Source organism: Thermobia domestica, chromosome 10, assembly GCF_964235325.1.
Source record: "Thermobia domestica chromosome 10, izTheDome1.hap1.1, whole genome shotgun sequence".
NCBI classification, from domain to species: Eukaryota; Metazoa; Arthropoda; class Insecta; order Zygentoma; family Lepismatidae; genus Thermobia; species Thermobia domestica.
Window position 1 is genome coordinate 47,337,081 of NC_137463.1, and position 15,026 is coordinate 47,352,106.

General features: G+C 32.0%; 1 protein-coding gene across 1 annotated transcript; it reads left to right on the top strand.

Annotated features, from left to right (window-relative positions):
• The first annotated feature begins 10,216 nt into the window (after nucleotides 1-10,216).
• On the top strand, nucleotides 10,217-11,617 carry LOC145661454 (uncharacterized). Its single transcript, XM_081726765.1, has one exon. The coding sequence runs from the start codon at nucleotides 10,217-10,219 to the stop codon at nucleotides 11,615-11,617; it is 1,401 nt and encodes a 466-aa protein (XP_081582891.1).
• Nucleotides 11,618-15,026: the final 3,409 nt, after the last annotated feature.

A 15,026-nucleotide genomic window follows, 5' to 3' on the forward strand; every position in this document is an offset into this window, starting at 1 on the left:
AATCACTATCTACAGCAGTTAGGTAGCACCTCAGAGAAGATTAAGAAGAGAAAGAAAGAGTGTGTGTGTGTGTGTGTGGAGAGAGAGAGAGAGAGAGAGAGAGAGCATATAGTACAAATTTCTGATTAATTATCAATTTTTCTTTGAAAATTCTAGTCTAGAAGGATAAGTATAGACTATATGAGACGTGTGTGAATCTACAGCTTAAAGTGAAATTCAAACTACATGATATGTATAAATTTCTGATTTCAATATCAATTTTTCTCTAAAAAAAATCTAGTCTAAAGGAGTAGGCAAGGCTATGTGAGACGTCAATCTACAGCCTAACGTGAAATTAGAACTACATGATCTATCGTCAAGAATCGAACTCGATTTTTCCCACAATATAGACACATATATGCACGAAAACAATATTTTGATAAAAGCAAATGAAATCGACGCAAAGAAGATTTTAAAAAACCAAATGAAATAAATCAGAATATCCCCAAGACTATATGAGACATGTGCCTACAGCTTAACTTAAAATCCATCAAGAGACAAACTCAAGTTTCTTACAATGATTCCATTACGTAATGTCAAAGAACAAGAAATAAACCTAAATATATATAATCTACAGCCAACATGATATATCGTCAAGAGTCGAACTGAAGTTTCCCGAGACATGGATCTACTGCTTATCGTGAAATCGATCAAGAGATGAACTCAAGTTTAATACAATGATTTCACTACGTAATGTCAAAGAATAAGAAATAAATCACTTCATATGATCTACAGCTTAGCGTGAAATTCGAACTACATGATCTATTGCCAAGAGTCGAACTCAAGTTTCCTACAATGATTTCATTACGTAATGACAAAGAACAAGAAATAAACCTCTACATACGGTGTATAATCTACAGCCTAACGTGAAATTCGAACTACATGATCTATTGCCAAGAGTCGAACTCAAGTTTCCTACAATGATTCCATTACGTAATGTCAAAGAACAAGAAATAAATCTCTACATATAATCTACAGCCTAACGTGAAATTCGAACTACATGATCTATCGTCTAGAATCGAACTCACGTTTCTGACAACATAGGCACATATATCCACGAAATAAAAGATTTTACAAAGAAAGCAAATCAAATCCACGGAAACAAGATTTTTTTTTAAAAAAAAAGGAAAAGAAATAAATCAGAATATCCTCTAGGCTATATGAGACACGGATCTACAGCTTAAAGTGGAATCCGTCAAGAGTCGAACTCAAGTTTTCTACAAGGAAACAATAACTGCTTAACGTGAAATTCGAACTACATGATTTGCACACATTTCTGATTTCATTATCAATTTTTTCTCTGTAAAATCTAGTCTAGAAGGATTAAGTAAGGCTATGTGAGACGTGAATCTACAGCCTAACGTGAAATTCGAAATACATGATCTATCGTCAAGAGAGGAACTCAAGTTTCCCACATGAGCACGTATTTCCAAGAAAAGAATTTCTAAAAAATCATATGGAATAAATAAGAATATCCTCGAGGCTATATGAGACATAGATCTACAACTTAACGTGAAATTCGCCAACAGTCGAACTCCAGTTTCCTACAATGATTTCATTAGGTAATGCCAAAGAAAAAGAAATAAACCCCTACACATAATCTACTGCCTAACGTGAAATTAGCACTACATGATCTATCATCAAGAGTTAAACTCAAGTTTCCCACAACATAAGCACACATATCCACGAAAACAAGATTTTAAAAAAGCAAATGAGATAATTAATTCCAATAGCAATACTGTTAAAGAAATAACTAACTAGGTATGTTACGAAAACGTGATATACAAAAGTACTGAAATAATAACCAAAACCATTACTATTAAACTATGAAAATAATATACTTATAAAATGATTTCATTACGTAATGTCAAAGAAGAAGAAATAAACCTCTACATATACTAATAGTAATAATAAACTAAATAACTAGCTATGAAGTATATAATCCAATGCTAATCACTATATTCAAGTAAATATTACATTAAAATTCGTTCTATTTTACAAGAATCAGAATATCCCTGAGGCTATATGAGACACGAATCTACAGCGTAACGTGGAATCCGACAAGAGTCGAACTCTAGTTTCCTACACAGAAAGTACGTGCACTATATGATTAGCCACGAATATGTAATGCTTACATTACGCAATGTCAACGAACAAGAAATTAATCCGTACATATACTAACAGTAATAGTGAACCAAATAACTAGTTATGAAATATATGCTAAACAAAGTTAACAGACAATACAATGCTACTCAGTATTTTCAAGTAAATATTACATTAAACAGGATTTTAAAAAAAGCGTTCAAATAAATAATCATACTTAATACTCTTAAACTATGAAATACTAATAAAAATGATTTCATTACATAATGTCAAAGAAGGAGAAATAAACCTCTACATATACTAATAGTAATAATAATAAACTAAATAACTAGCTATGAAGTATATAATCCAATGCTAATCACTATATTCAAGTAAATATTACATTAAAATTCGTTCTATTTTACAAGAATCAGAATATCCCTGAGGCTATATGAGACACGAATCTACAGCGTAACGTGAAATCCGACAAGAGTCGAACTCTAGTTTCCTACACAGAAAGTACGTGCACTATATGATTAGCCACGAATATGTAATGCTTACATTACGCAATGTCAACGAACAAGAAATTAATCCGTACATATACTAACAGTAATAGTGAACCAAATAACTAGTTATGAAATATATGGTAAACAAAGTTAACAGACAATACAATGCTTCTCAGTACTTTCAAGTAAATATTACATTAAACAGGATTTTGAAAAACATTCAAATCATACTTAATACACTTAAACTATGAAATACTAATAAAAATGGTTCCATTACGTAATGTCAAAGAACAAGAAATAAATCCGTACATATACTAACAGTAACAGTAATCTAATTAACTAGCTATGAACATATATGATAATAAAACAACAATATTAAGAATTATATTCAAGTATTCCGGTATGTTACATTAAATTCAAAATATCTCCCAGGTTACATGAGATATGGATCTGCAGCTTAAATCCGAACTACATGAGCTTTCAGAAAGATTGCTGGATGCTTATCCCAACACTATTCATGAACTGACAAATCGCAACTCTTAAAAAATGTAATAAATTTATAAAATATGAGCCATGGCAACAATTGCAAAGTGTCAGTTGGAATCTTAAAATATGCGGTTGCCAATTTGAAAGATCGAATAATGGACATTTGGTGCACATTAGAAGCAGTCCTAAATTCATACTGGTTAATTATAGAACAAAAATAAGTATACTATTGGCTTTTTGGGAAAATTTACTATTAAAATAAGGGGTCCCATGCTATTGTTTTTATTTTTCAAAACCACTTTAATTCAAAACGGCGGATTTCAAGATGGCTGCCGTCAAGGATGCTCTTACCGTATCACTTCCCTCTAGGTATAATATGTATTACCGAAACTTTTATCCACTTATTATCATTAATATGCGGGTTAGAAGCGGAGGTAAGGGACGCACGCACATAGTAAGTATAAACAATTAATATGCCTGTAACTTTTACTCAAATGAGCGTATCTTAAAACTAACTTCACCATTGTCTTTCTGATTAAATTCTAGCTCGAAATTATGTATCGCACTACCCTATTCCCATTTCAAAAACTTGACCTCAATTCAAAATGACGGATTTCAAGATGGCTGCCGTTAAGGCAATACCAAACATACGACTTCTTCCTAGGTCTTATATGTATTTATATGGTTGTATTTTCATTAACACCCCGTTATCAAAGGATAGTAAGGGACTTCTGCAGTAATCTCTAATAACCACGTCACAACTCTTAAAAATTATAGAAAAATAGAAAACATGCACCATGGCAAAAATTTCTGTCATAACAAATAATACATACATGTCCTCTATCTCCTCTATCAGCAAAAAAAAAAAAGTTATTGAAATTTGAGCCGGACAATTGGGTGATGTCCCTTGTAAGCAGACAATTGTTTCTTTCTTTCTCTCTTGTACAATTTTTCTTACGTATTATTATTTTACTTCAATTTCCAAGCTATACTCCTGAAGGAATTTTCTTCATTTCAATCATATGCATTGTCCACGGTAGCGAAAAGTAACGGTAAGTTCTGACAAATTAAGTCCAGTACTATTCTGGTTAATACATCTACCTTTAATACTTACATGGACTAATAGTTCGATTCTCGGTGAGGGAGCATTATGATTCGAGTTCGAGTTCCACCCTAGGCTCTATTCTCGCTGATAGAGTACGCATATGTCACTTTAATGGGAGTATTAGAATTTGAGTTCGACTCTGTCGGACTGTAATTGTAGAAACGGTCGTGCCAGCTGCTGGTTGAGTTATATAGACATCGAGCTCGGGTTCTACGCCTGGTTCGATTCTCCGTGAGAGAGCATTATCATTCCACTTCGAGTTTCACTTTATACTGTAAAATCATCTCTCTCTCTCTCTCTCGTACAACGTGGGACATCTCCTATAGCGGAAGTAGCTCAGCTCTACAATTCTCGTTTTGTATAAAGATTACACCGGTCAACACTGAAAATGCTTCGGAGATAATACTAACCAATTCTTACTAATTTTAGGGTGCTGATAACGAATATGAAATTAGTTTTGAAGATAGGTTCGGGTTTCTAAGAAATACGATATCACCCGATGTGTTCTGCTGGGCAAATTGAGGGTTCTTGGCAACAGGAGCTGACTACTTATTTCAACAAACTTCCATTGTTTACAGTTAGTTTCATTGCTATCCTCAGGGACATACACAGGGGTGGATCCTGCAAGTCTTGACACCGCTACTTGTTTGTAACTTTAGACTAATTTCAGGTGCAATTTTTCAAATTTAATATAATTTAGCTTCAAATTGTACTTGGACCCCGAAAAGCTTAGCAACCCTCCTGAAATAAATTCCTGCATAGTCTATGGTTATTCATATTGCTCGCACTTCATCGCTAACAAAGAAATATCAACCACTTTACGGTTTAGTTTATATTGAAGAGTTTGCAAGAGAAAATATCTTGTGTAACGTTCTTTTGTAGTTATAATTTGCCATCTCGGATGTCATCGTAGTGAGATATTCGGTGTGTGGGTGGGTGCTGTTATTATTATTATTATTATTATTATTATTATTATTATTATTATTATTATTATTATTATTATTTATATTTATATTTATCGTCCTATGACTATACTAAGCAGAAACATGTCGCGTAAATGTGTTTGCAGTGCAGAGTAAATTGTTGCTTTTAACGAAGTGAAGCGAAAAGTGGAATTTCGCTCCTATCATAAAGAAAGCCTATCACTTGTACTTTGATTGTAAAGTGGGATATGTGGACAAGAAGTAAGCACCACATATATGTTGTAATACTTGTTCTACAATTTAGTATTGTTCTACAAATTAGGACGAGATGCACGTAAAAAGGCCATGCGTGCCATTTGCAGTTCCAATTCTATGCAGAGAACCGACAGATCATACTTAAAACTGCTATTTTTGCATAGTTCCTCCAATTAAAGGTCTATTCGAAAAAGAAAAAAAAAGTGGACTGCTACTTATTCAAATATTCCTTGAAATGTTCGTCACTGTGCCACACTCTGAAGAACTAAAGTTCCACAACTTCCCTAACCTTACTCCAGTGTTTCACCCGATGAAGAGCAAAAGGCGAACAACGTCGACCCATATTGTATTGTCAAATTCTGCTGAAGGTTCATTGACCTCCACCGATCCTAACTTCACAAAACCAAAATATCATTATCTATTCACCATATGACACTCAATCTGAATTAAGTTTTCTGGGGTTGTCAAAAGTGGCGCAGAACTGCTGGCATCCAAACTCAAGAAGTGGGGAGCTTATTCTGAAGATCTAAAAGTTTTCTTGTTTTGAAAGCGTCGGGATCCCTAAACAGTATTTTCAGTGGATAGTGACATATTGCGTTGTAACGATGTAAGCCTAACTGGTCTTATGAGTAGACGATAATCTGTAGACGATGAATGGCGGCTATTCATAGACGCATCAAAACGATTCTTCAAATATATTTTGCGTAAACTTCCACAAATTGATGAAACTAAAATCAGATAAGAACCCTTATTGGCACTCAAATTCGCTAACTCCTCAATGATCCTCAATTTGATGCAGTGTTGGAAAATGAGGAAAGGATTGTATGAGCTTCTTTCCTAAAAGTGGTGACGAATGTTCTGGAAAACGAGAGGTCTCAGAACTATAAGGAAGTAGAGGTGCACCTAATACCTTCTACCAAGCATGTTACACTCCCACATAGATTTCTTCCCAGAATATTGCGGAGCAGTCATTGATGAACATGGGAAATATTTCTACCAAGTTATATCTATGATGGAGAAACGATATCAGGGCTACTGGAGCAACTTTGCTCTTGCACATTGTTGTTGGACGGAAAATACCCAATTTCCACTTTTCTCGTACAACACACACACACACACACACACACACACACATATATATATATATATATATATATATATATATATATATATATATATATATATATATATATATATATATATATATATTATCATGATACTATTTGAAAGCCGGTTTTATTCTGAAGAGAATGACGTATAAGTCATGATACTCAAATAAATAATACTGTTCGGATTCATTTGATTTTAGAGCTATCTCACTTTTTCTATATCAATTTTGATATTGTCTAGCACAACTGACAAATATATTTTTCTGTCAAAACTATTGTAGGTATTACAATGAAATTTGGCACATGTATTATAAATTACAGTAGTTTTAAAGGTATATTATATTTGGGTGCCTTTAGTCGGGGCCCTACCAGGGGGTGGTACATTTGGAAAAATTGATTTTGGGGCGGGAAATTCCCAATTTTACCTTATATTTCTCTCTTCTTATACATTATGTGCACATGCGCATCGAAACATTTGCAGGTTTGGTTTATTCTGAAGACAATGACATGTGAAACAAGATAATCGGATGTACAGAATTGAAGCAATAGCTACTTAAGTGAAAGACCAAATAGAAAATTCAAGAATCTAAGTGTCAACACTACATAACACACATTTCTATCGATGACACTTAAATTCGAACCAATTCATCATTTTTATTTTTATTTTCATACTCAGCATTCTCATTTGCATAAGAAAATGTACTATTCTTTTCCGAAGCATGAACAAAGTTAAAGTTTGTTGTCCAGTGTTACCTGAGAAGGTGATATATATTCTTACATCGTTCAATCAATTCCTGAAAACTGGTTTTAACTAGCTCTTATTCTTTCTGCTCTATGAAGATTACTAAAACCGTAAGTTTAGTGGATTTCTATCAATTTCGGTTTTAGTAGGGAGTTTAGTATGGAGACAAAACATATTCTCAAGACAGTTAATTGATTCAAGAAGACACTTTTTTCCTTGTATTACCAACTTCACTACTTAGGAATCACCGTTAAAATTTAAAGTGGTTCATTGTCTGTCACATCTGGTTCTAATAGTGAGATTAAATCGAATATATATATATATATATATATATATATATATATATATATATATATATAGATAGATAGATAGATAGATAGATAGATACGAATACATTCCTAATTGACTACAGAAGTCAGCCACTCACTATCTGTTACCATGTTTGCTCTATAGTAATCAACATCAGAAGTGGTTAATTTATGTTACTTCTGGTTTTAATATATATGTTAGAATAGAGATGCAATACGTATTCTATTACAAATGATTTCAAATAAAGAAATCATATTAGATATATCATTTTCGTTCGAGAGTTCACAAACAAGCATTGTTGTTAATCGTCTACCGTAAACTTTCCAACATGACATTTTAATTTCTTAAAATAATACCTTGTTCATTCTCCCGTTTTAGGATCTAGCTTTCTAATAAACGTTGCAAATAAAACAGAGTAATTCGGATATTGAATACAAGAAATAATCTAATTGAGTAATGGATAATTTTGTCAAATAACACGAACGATGTTTGAGATCATGGATATCTCCTAAGAAGTTGCTTTATAAAATTTAATTCCACCCAATTACTCTTAGGATCTTAGAAGGAAGATTTCAATTCGAAAAAATGATTTCCAAGTTTTTCTATTTCTTATTTATTACGACTCTTTGGAACCTAATGTCGAAAATATAACTCAAAGTCATAAGGAAAATTGTGTTTCGTACCTTCAATCTTATACAGAGATAATGATTCAAAGCTCTAAAAGATATGAATATTTAAAAATTTCTTATCGTTAGTGTAATAGAGGTATATACCATCCTAATATTAATAAATGTATTAAGTGTGATTACACAAGCAAATTAAACGAATATGTCGGTTGCTAAATGGTTCACTAATTATACATCGTAGCTAAATAATGTATCCATTGTTTAAAATAAACTATTTTCTTTAAATTTGCGAGCCATTGCAATATTTTAAAATACACTAAAATGTTTAAAATTTCTTCAAATTATCATGGTTATCAGAAAAGAGAAGTGAGAAAAAAGAAAACAGAATAAGAAACGGTTCTTGTGTGAAAATGAATAATGCGTCGTTCGATTCATCAAAACATTAGCAAATGAAAATATTAATAGTCTATTGAAATATCTGTCAAATAGTAATTGAAGATCAATTATATAAACACACACATAAAGTTACTGACAAATTTATAAGATTAGGGAACATAATTGTATAAAGCATTTGACTCACATTGGAGTGTAGTTATTATTTTTTCATTATTCTGTGTTACAAAAAGCATGTTCCGCGTAGTGGAACTAATTAGCTTAACGTACATGTATTGTTAAAATATGAGGCAAGAAATATTCTGAATTTTGTTTATGAAAAGTCATCTATGTTATGTGCAACGTTAAGAGTTTCGTCATTTCCCAGTTATATACGAAGATATTTACAGCATTGGTCCTATACGAGTGTTTATATAATAATGTTTTTATTCATTTAAATTTGCAGTCCATTTTAACTATAAGACACCATATGTGATACGAATCACCGAACATTTGCGCCACACTTATATTATATTAAAAAGGTAATCTATTTTACAAAGAAAGTTTTATAATAAATAATAGAAAATCATATAGCGCAATATATTTATATTTCCAATTCTCTCATATAGTACTCATTATAGCTATTTTCCTCACAACACTAATATAGTCCGTCTTTCCTTCTTTTCTAGCAGAAGTAGTGCATGGGATTACTTGATAGTATTGACATTCGAATTGATAACGGTAATTCGAATTCCACTTGAAATATATGGTTAAGATTCATACAGTCCGAGTCTTGGAAATGGAAGCTGGACTTCAACAACCACCAATAACTGATGTGGCACATCTGGTACTTTTCGAGGAACATAAGAATCTATTTAAATTCTGATTACTTAGGTTATAGTGTGAATAAATTAGCTTGGTGTACTAGTGTATGCTCAATTACTACTCCTAAGATATCACACATTGATAATCCGTCTTGTAAATAAGTATTTTTCCTTTCAGTTATGTTTTAAAATGTGTTTACATCATAATTAATGTTTCATATATTTACATGTTCTCTATCAATTTAAAACTAAAGAATATATTTTTATTTGAGGCATGGCTAAACTAAGGTTAAAATCAACTTTGAGTATTCTATATGTCTTGACGATTCTTCACATTAACTGCTTTCTGGGTAATCGTCTATTGAACAATTCATTCGATTTATATTACAATTCCTATATAGAAATAAGTAGATGTTCAGAATACATCATGAGACAACTATCAAAAAAATATTTGATTTCTTGTCTGTATGAAGCTCAAATAGATGATATTTTTCTGTCTGCTTTCATTACTTACATTCACATATATTCTCAAAATCCAATCATGTTATCAAGCTATAACGTATTGCTTAGCAATGGAGACAGGTCTTCAATAATTTTGCGAAAACAAGGGGATACGTTTGTATTAATCACGAAAGACTCAAATAGTTTCAGGGTAATAATGAGTAAACTTCGAAAACTACCTATACATAATGCAACTGGTAAGTTTATAATTTTCATCTTGGAAGGTACATTGCAAGAGTATGAAATACGATCAGTTTTAATGCTGTGTTGGAAAAGAAAGCTGATTAATGTTGTACTAATGTGTAAACATAGAACTGGAGTACTAAATATATCAGGTATGAATCCATTTCTGAATGATGCAAAAGGGAACAAAGGAAAATTGTTCACAATATCTTGCTCGGAAATTAAGAATAAACCATTTAGTGCTGTAGAACTGGAATTATTTCCAGACCGACTCCACGACATGCATGGGTATATTATAAAGTCCAGAAGTTTTGAAAGATTTCCCGACGTTCTGTACGCCTCTATGAATAAAGGAGAACATATAACATCTACGGGTATAAACAAGGAGCTTCCCCTTACTGAAGGTGTCGATAGTAAAGTCTTGCAATTGTTAGCCAGTTATATGAACTTTACACTATTTAATAGAGAAGCTAGTTGGTCAAAGTATAACGTGACGTGGAATGCAGGACTAAACGAAATCATTTCTGGAGAATCAGATATTTACGTCAACGCTTTGCCTTTGTATGGGAGTAATATAGCTGCATGTGATCATACGGTTCCAACGGCATTCATAACAATTAAATTTGCTGTACCTTCTGCACGTTTAATACCGTTATGGGAGAGTTTGCTATATGCATTTGAAAACAAAGTTTGGGCTCTCATATTTACTACTATAGTATTTATAGCCGTAATATTTAATTACATTTTAAGATTACACTCCAAAACGGAACAGGTCAGAAATAAAGATCAATATAACGTGTCTTATTTTATATCATTGCTTTTACAAATATCAGTGCACAAACCGTTAATTCCTTCTTTGCGTATCTTATTCATTGCGTTTGCATTCTTTAGTATGGTCATAGTAGCAATATATCAGGGTCACTTAGCGCATGTGCTTACAGTTCCCATGCATAAACTTGAAATGTCTACACTACACGATGTTGCAGAAAGTAATCTTCCTATTCAGAGCTCTCAGCAACATTATGATGTCATTTATGATTCAACTAACCCAGATATAATTAGTATGAGAGGTAGGTACCAAGTGGAAAAGGATATAGAGTCAGTTCTACAACATGTAGCCCATAGGAGAAATGTTGCATTATACGATCAATTAAAATATCTCAAACACATGATAACGCAACTAGATTTATTTCACTTCGATAATTGTCTGGTACATATTGTTGAGCAACCTGTGATTGTTCACCAAACTGCCTACTTTGTAACGAAAGGTTCGCCTTTAATTCCGAAATTTAACTTTCTTATTTATAGAATTTTGCAAAATGGCATTCGTAATAAATGGGAAAATGATATTCTGTACATGTCTGAAATCCGTCATAAATATTTCCAGAATAGTACTAGATTCATCCCAGTAAATAATGGTTTACAATGGTTTCATATTAAACCAACCTTCTCAATCTTGCTTCTTGGATTTATTGTAAGTACTTTAACTTTACTTTTTGAAAGACTACGTTGTACAGTAAAAACGTATCGGTTATTGTTTATTTTTAAACAATAGTATTTTGTTTTATTGAGTTTACAAATGAGGTCTTGTTCAACACTTATCTTAATATACCGGTAGCCTCGTGGGAAGAGCGATGGCTTTTAATGAAGAATTCCCAGAGTCTTATTTACATTCTGAGAATAAGAGTAGTATGTTTGCCAGTGTTGTTTCATATTAGATGTACATATTTATATATTCAGAGCTTTGCATATTATTGAATATAACCAGTCGCATATTTTAGGATATTAGTTTTGGTTTTTAAATATTTATAAGTGGAAGTGGTTAGCTGTTGAAATCAATCAGTATTTTACACACACTACAAGAATTATCAACTCCACATAATATATAACGGCACAAAATTATTATTTTTAATTCATGTTTCACATATGGTATTCTCGTTCTGTATAAATGTTATCGAAGTTTCTAAGCAATTGATATATTATGTTTCTAACAACCAGATATATGATATTTTCAAGTTGAAACTTGCAAATGTGTTAATGGTACATTTAGCTTTCAGAAACAATAGGCTTTGTGGAAAACCCTTGTAACTTATATTATTAATGTCTGTAACTTATATTCTTAATGTATAATATTATTAATTATACTTATGTCATAAGTATAAATAAAGCATACTAACTGATTAAATGTAACTGAATGACTAAGTGCTGCAGTTCATAATTTTAACATTAAAATATAATTTGTGTGTTATAGGGTTATTCAAAAAGAAAGAACAGATTTCAAACATTTATTTCTTCCAAACTACAAAAGATAGAAACATGATTCGAACGTTGCTTGATTAGGAAAAGCTTACAATTTAAACAGCCCGGATAAAGTTCCAATCACGACCGCATTGGAGCTGTTGTTTGTTGTTGTTTGTCTGTAGTGAAATGGCGGCGTCACCAAAGGAGAAATCTTTTTATGTACTACAATTGGCGAAACTTGAGTCCATTGTTGCAGTTCAGCGAGCATTTCGCCGTCAATTTAATAAACAACCGCCGCATGATAAGCAACTTTACTAGTGTCATCAAAAATTCTTAGAAGATGGTTGCATCTGCAAAGGAAAAAGCACGGGACATCCACGCACATCGAACGAGAATGTCGAGCGTATTCGTACACTTTACGAAAGGAGCCCGTGTGATTTTTATCAATGGGGTTACGTAAAAGACCGTGTTTTCTCCCTCTTGAAAGTCTACGACACTCTTGAAGGTCTACGACATCGAATTGTTGAAGCTATGAATTCAATAACTAGAGACCAGCTGATTCGTGTGTGGCAAGAAGTGAGCCACCGTTTTGACATTTGTCCTGTAACACACGATGTCCATATTGAATGCACACCATAATTACTAACAATTTAAACTTTTCTTAATCAAGTAACATTTGAGCCATGTTTCTATCCTTTGTAGTTTCGAAGAAATAAATGTTTGAAATCTGTTCTTTCTTTTTGAATAACTCTGTACAACTACATTGTACTACATTGTGAGAAATACATTATATTTATATCTCAAATGGGTACTAGTAATTAGTTAATTTTGCCATGATGTATATGCACATATTTTAAGGTAAATGTGAGATGACTAGTTGGAGCTATTTCACATAGCTATATTTTAATTCTAAATTTTTGCTAGTAAAAATAAAATACTTAAAATTTCAATGTACGAAATTGTTAAATTGTCATGAACAACTATATTATTTATAAGTTACATAATGTATCGTATACATATTTCTGTTGACTAATTTATATGTAATTACAACTTACAAATATATAGGGCATCTTGATATTGCTGTGAGATTCTATATTCTAAATATTGTTAATATTTGCTGTGCATTTAAGTTTCAAACTATGTACTAGTGTCAATCACTTCATATGACTTCTTCAAAAGTTGTTCTGTATAATAGTTTAATATAACAATTATTTATATGTATATTAAAGCAATCCATTGCAATTCCAAACAATATGTTTTGTCTGTCTATTACCTTACTACATGATTTCTGACTCACATTGTTATGAAAAGTACCATATAACCACAACATGATGTAGAAAATAATGTTTGATTGCACTTGTTTGGTTCACTTTGTTGATTGCACTTTAAGGATGACACTTTATAGCACTTTAAGAAGGAATGTGGTATAAAATACTCCAACTGACTGGGACAGACATGACTTTCATACAATCTGACATTTTTAAATAATAATAATAATAACAACAACAACAATAATAATAATAACAACAATAATAATAATAATAATAATAATAATAATAATAATACTGTATAAGTCGTTATTGAACATTCTCTGTATACTCCTAATTACAGAAAACAGATGCTAACTCCAGATACTAGGTCAAACAGTCATTTCAAATTCTCACAGGAATAATTAGAAGAAAATACATTTTGTCTCCATCTCCTTCATCTCGTCACAGAATGTAACATAGTTTGTTAATATGATTAGAAAATCCGTATGATGCCACGAATCAAATATACACATTGACGGGTGCAGGACAGTCAATAGAATTTTAAAAAGAATATAAAAGTGAAACAGTATCGTAATGAGCAACAAGCGATTTCAACTTGCAGAGAGAGCTTAACATACCAGTTAGAACTGATGGTGTGAGACTTGTAACTTAGCTAATGTCATATAGAAACCAGAAGTGCTCCAACCGAGAATGTAACCGAGTCTTTGGCGAAAAAAGACATTATGGCGAAAAGAATACTCACCTTAGCCTAAAGAGGAAATAGGATAAGCAAAACAAGATATGGTGTATAACATATTAATAAAAATAAATTTATGTTGTGCTAAGCAACCCACATACTTGAATGAAAACGATGTTGTTTTTTTTTTTTTTAGAATAGAGGCCTGTCAAGTATAGAAAGACCTTATTGCTTTTTAGTGAAGAGTAGGTATTTTCTGAACAATAATACATTGATCTGCGAATGCAAGAATTATAAAAAATGTACCACGGCAACGCAATTTACCATGTAGTTAATTGGAACATATACATACATCAAATTAAGTAAATCATAATCTTTCCTACTTTCTCATAATGAATATTATCTGGATACATTTTAGGATAAGTTTAAAGACGTTCGTATACGTATTTTCTCTTTGTTCTTCATAAAATTCGTTTCAGTATATTGTAAAAATTTGTAACATTTCAAATCCCTACGGTAGTACAACTATATCATACGACGCACTTTCTATTAGGAAATAAGAAAGAAGGAAACAGCATATACATGGAACTTCTTTAGTCATACAGTAGTATGATTAAGATGCACATGATGGAATGAATGTCTTCTATCGGCTTCTCTAATGGAAGATATGGCATCTACTTTGTGTTCGATTAATGGATCTACATAGAAATATATATTTAATCAAATATCACTCAAACGATATGAACAGTTGAGATAAACGATGATTTTCTCTTTGC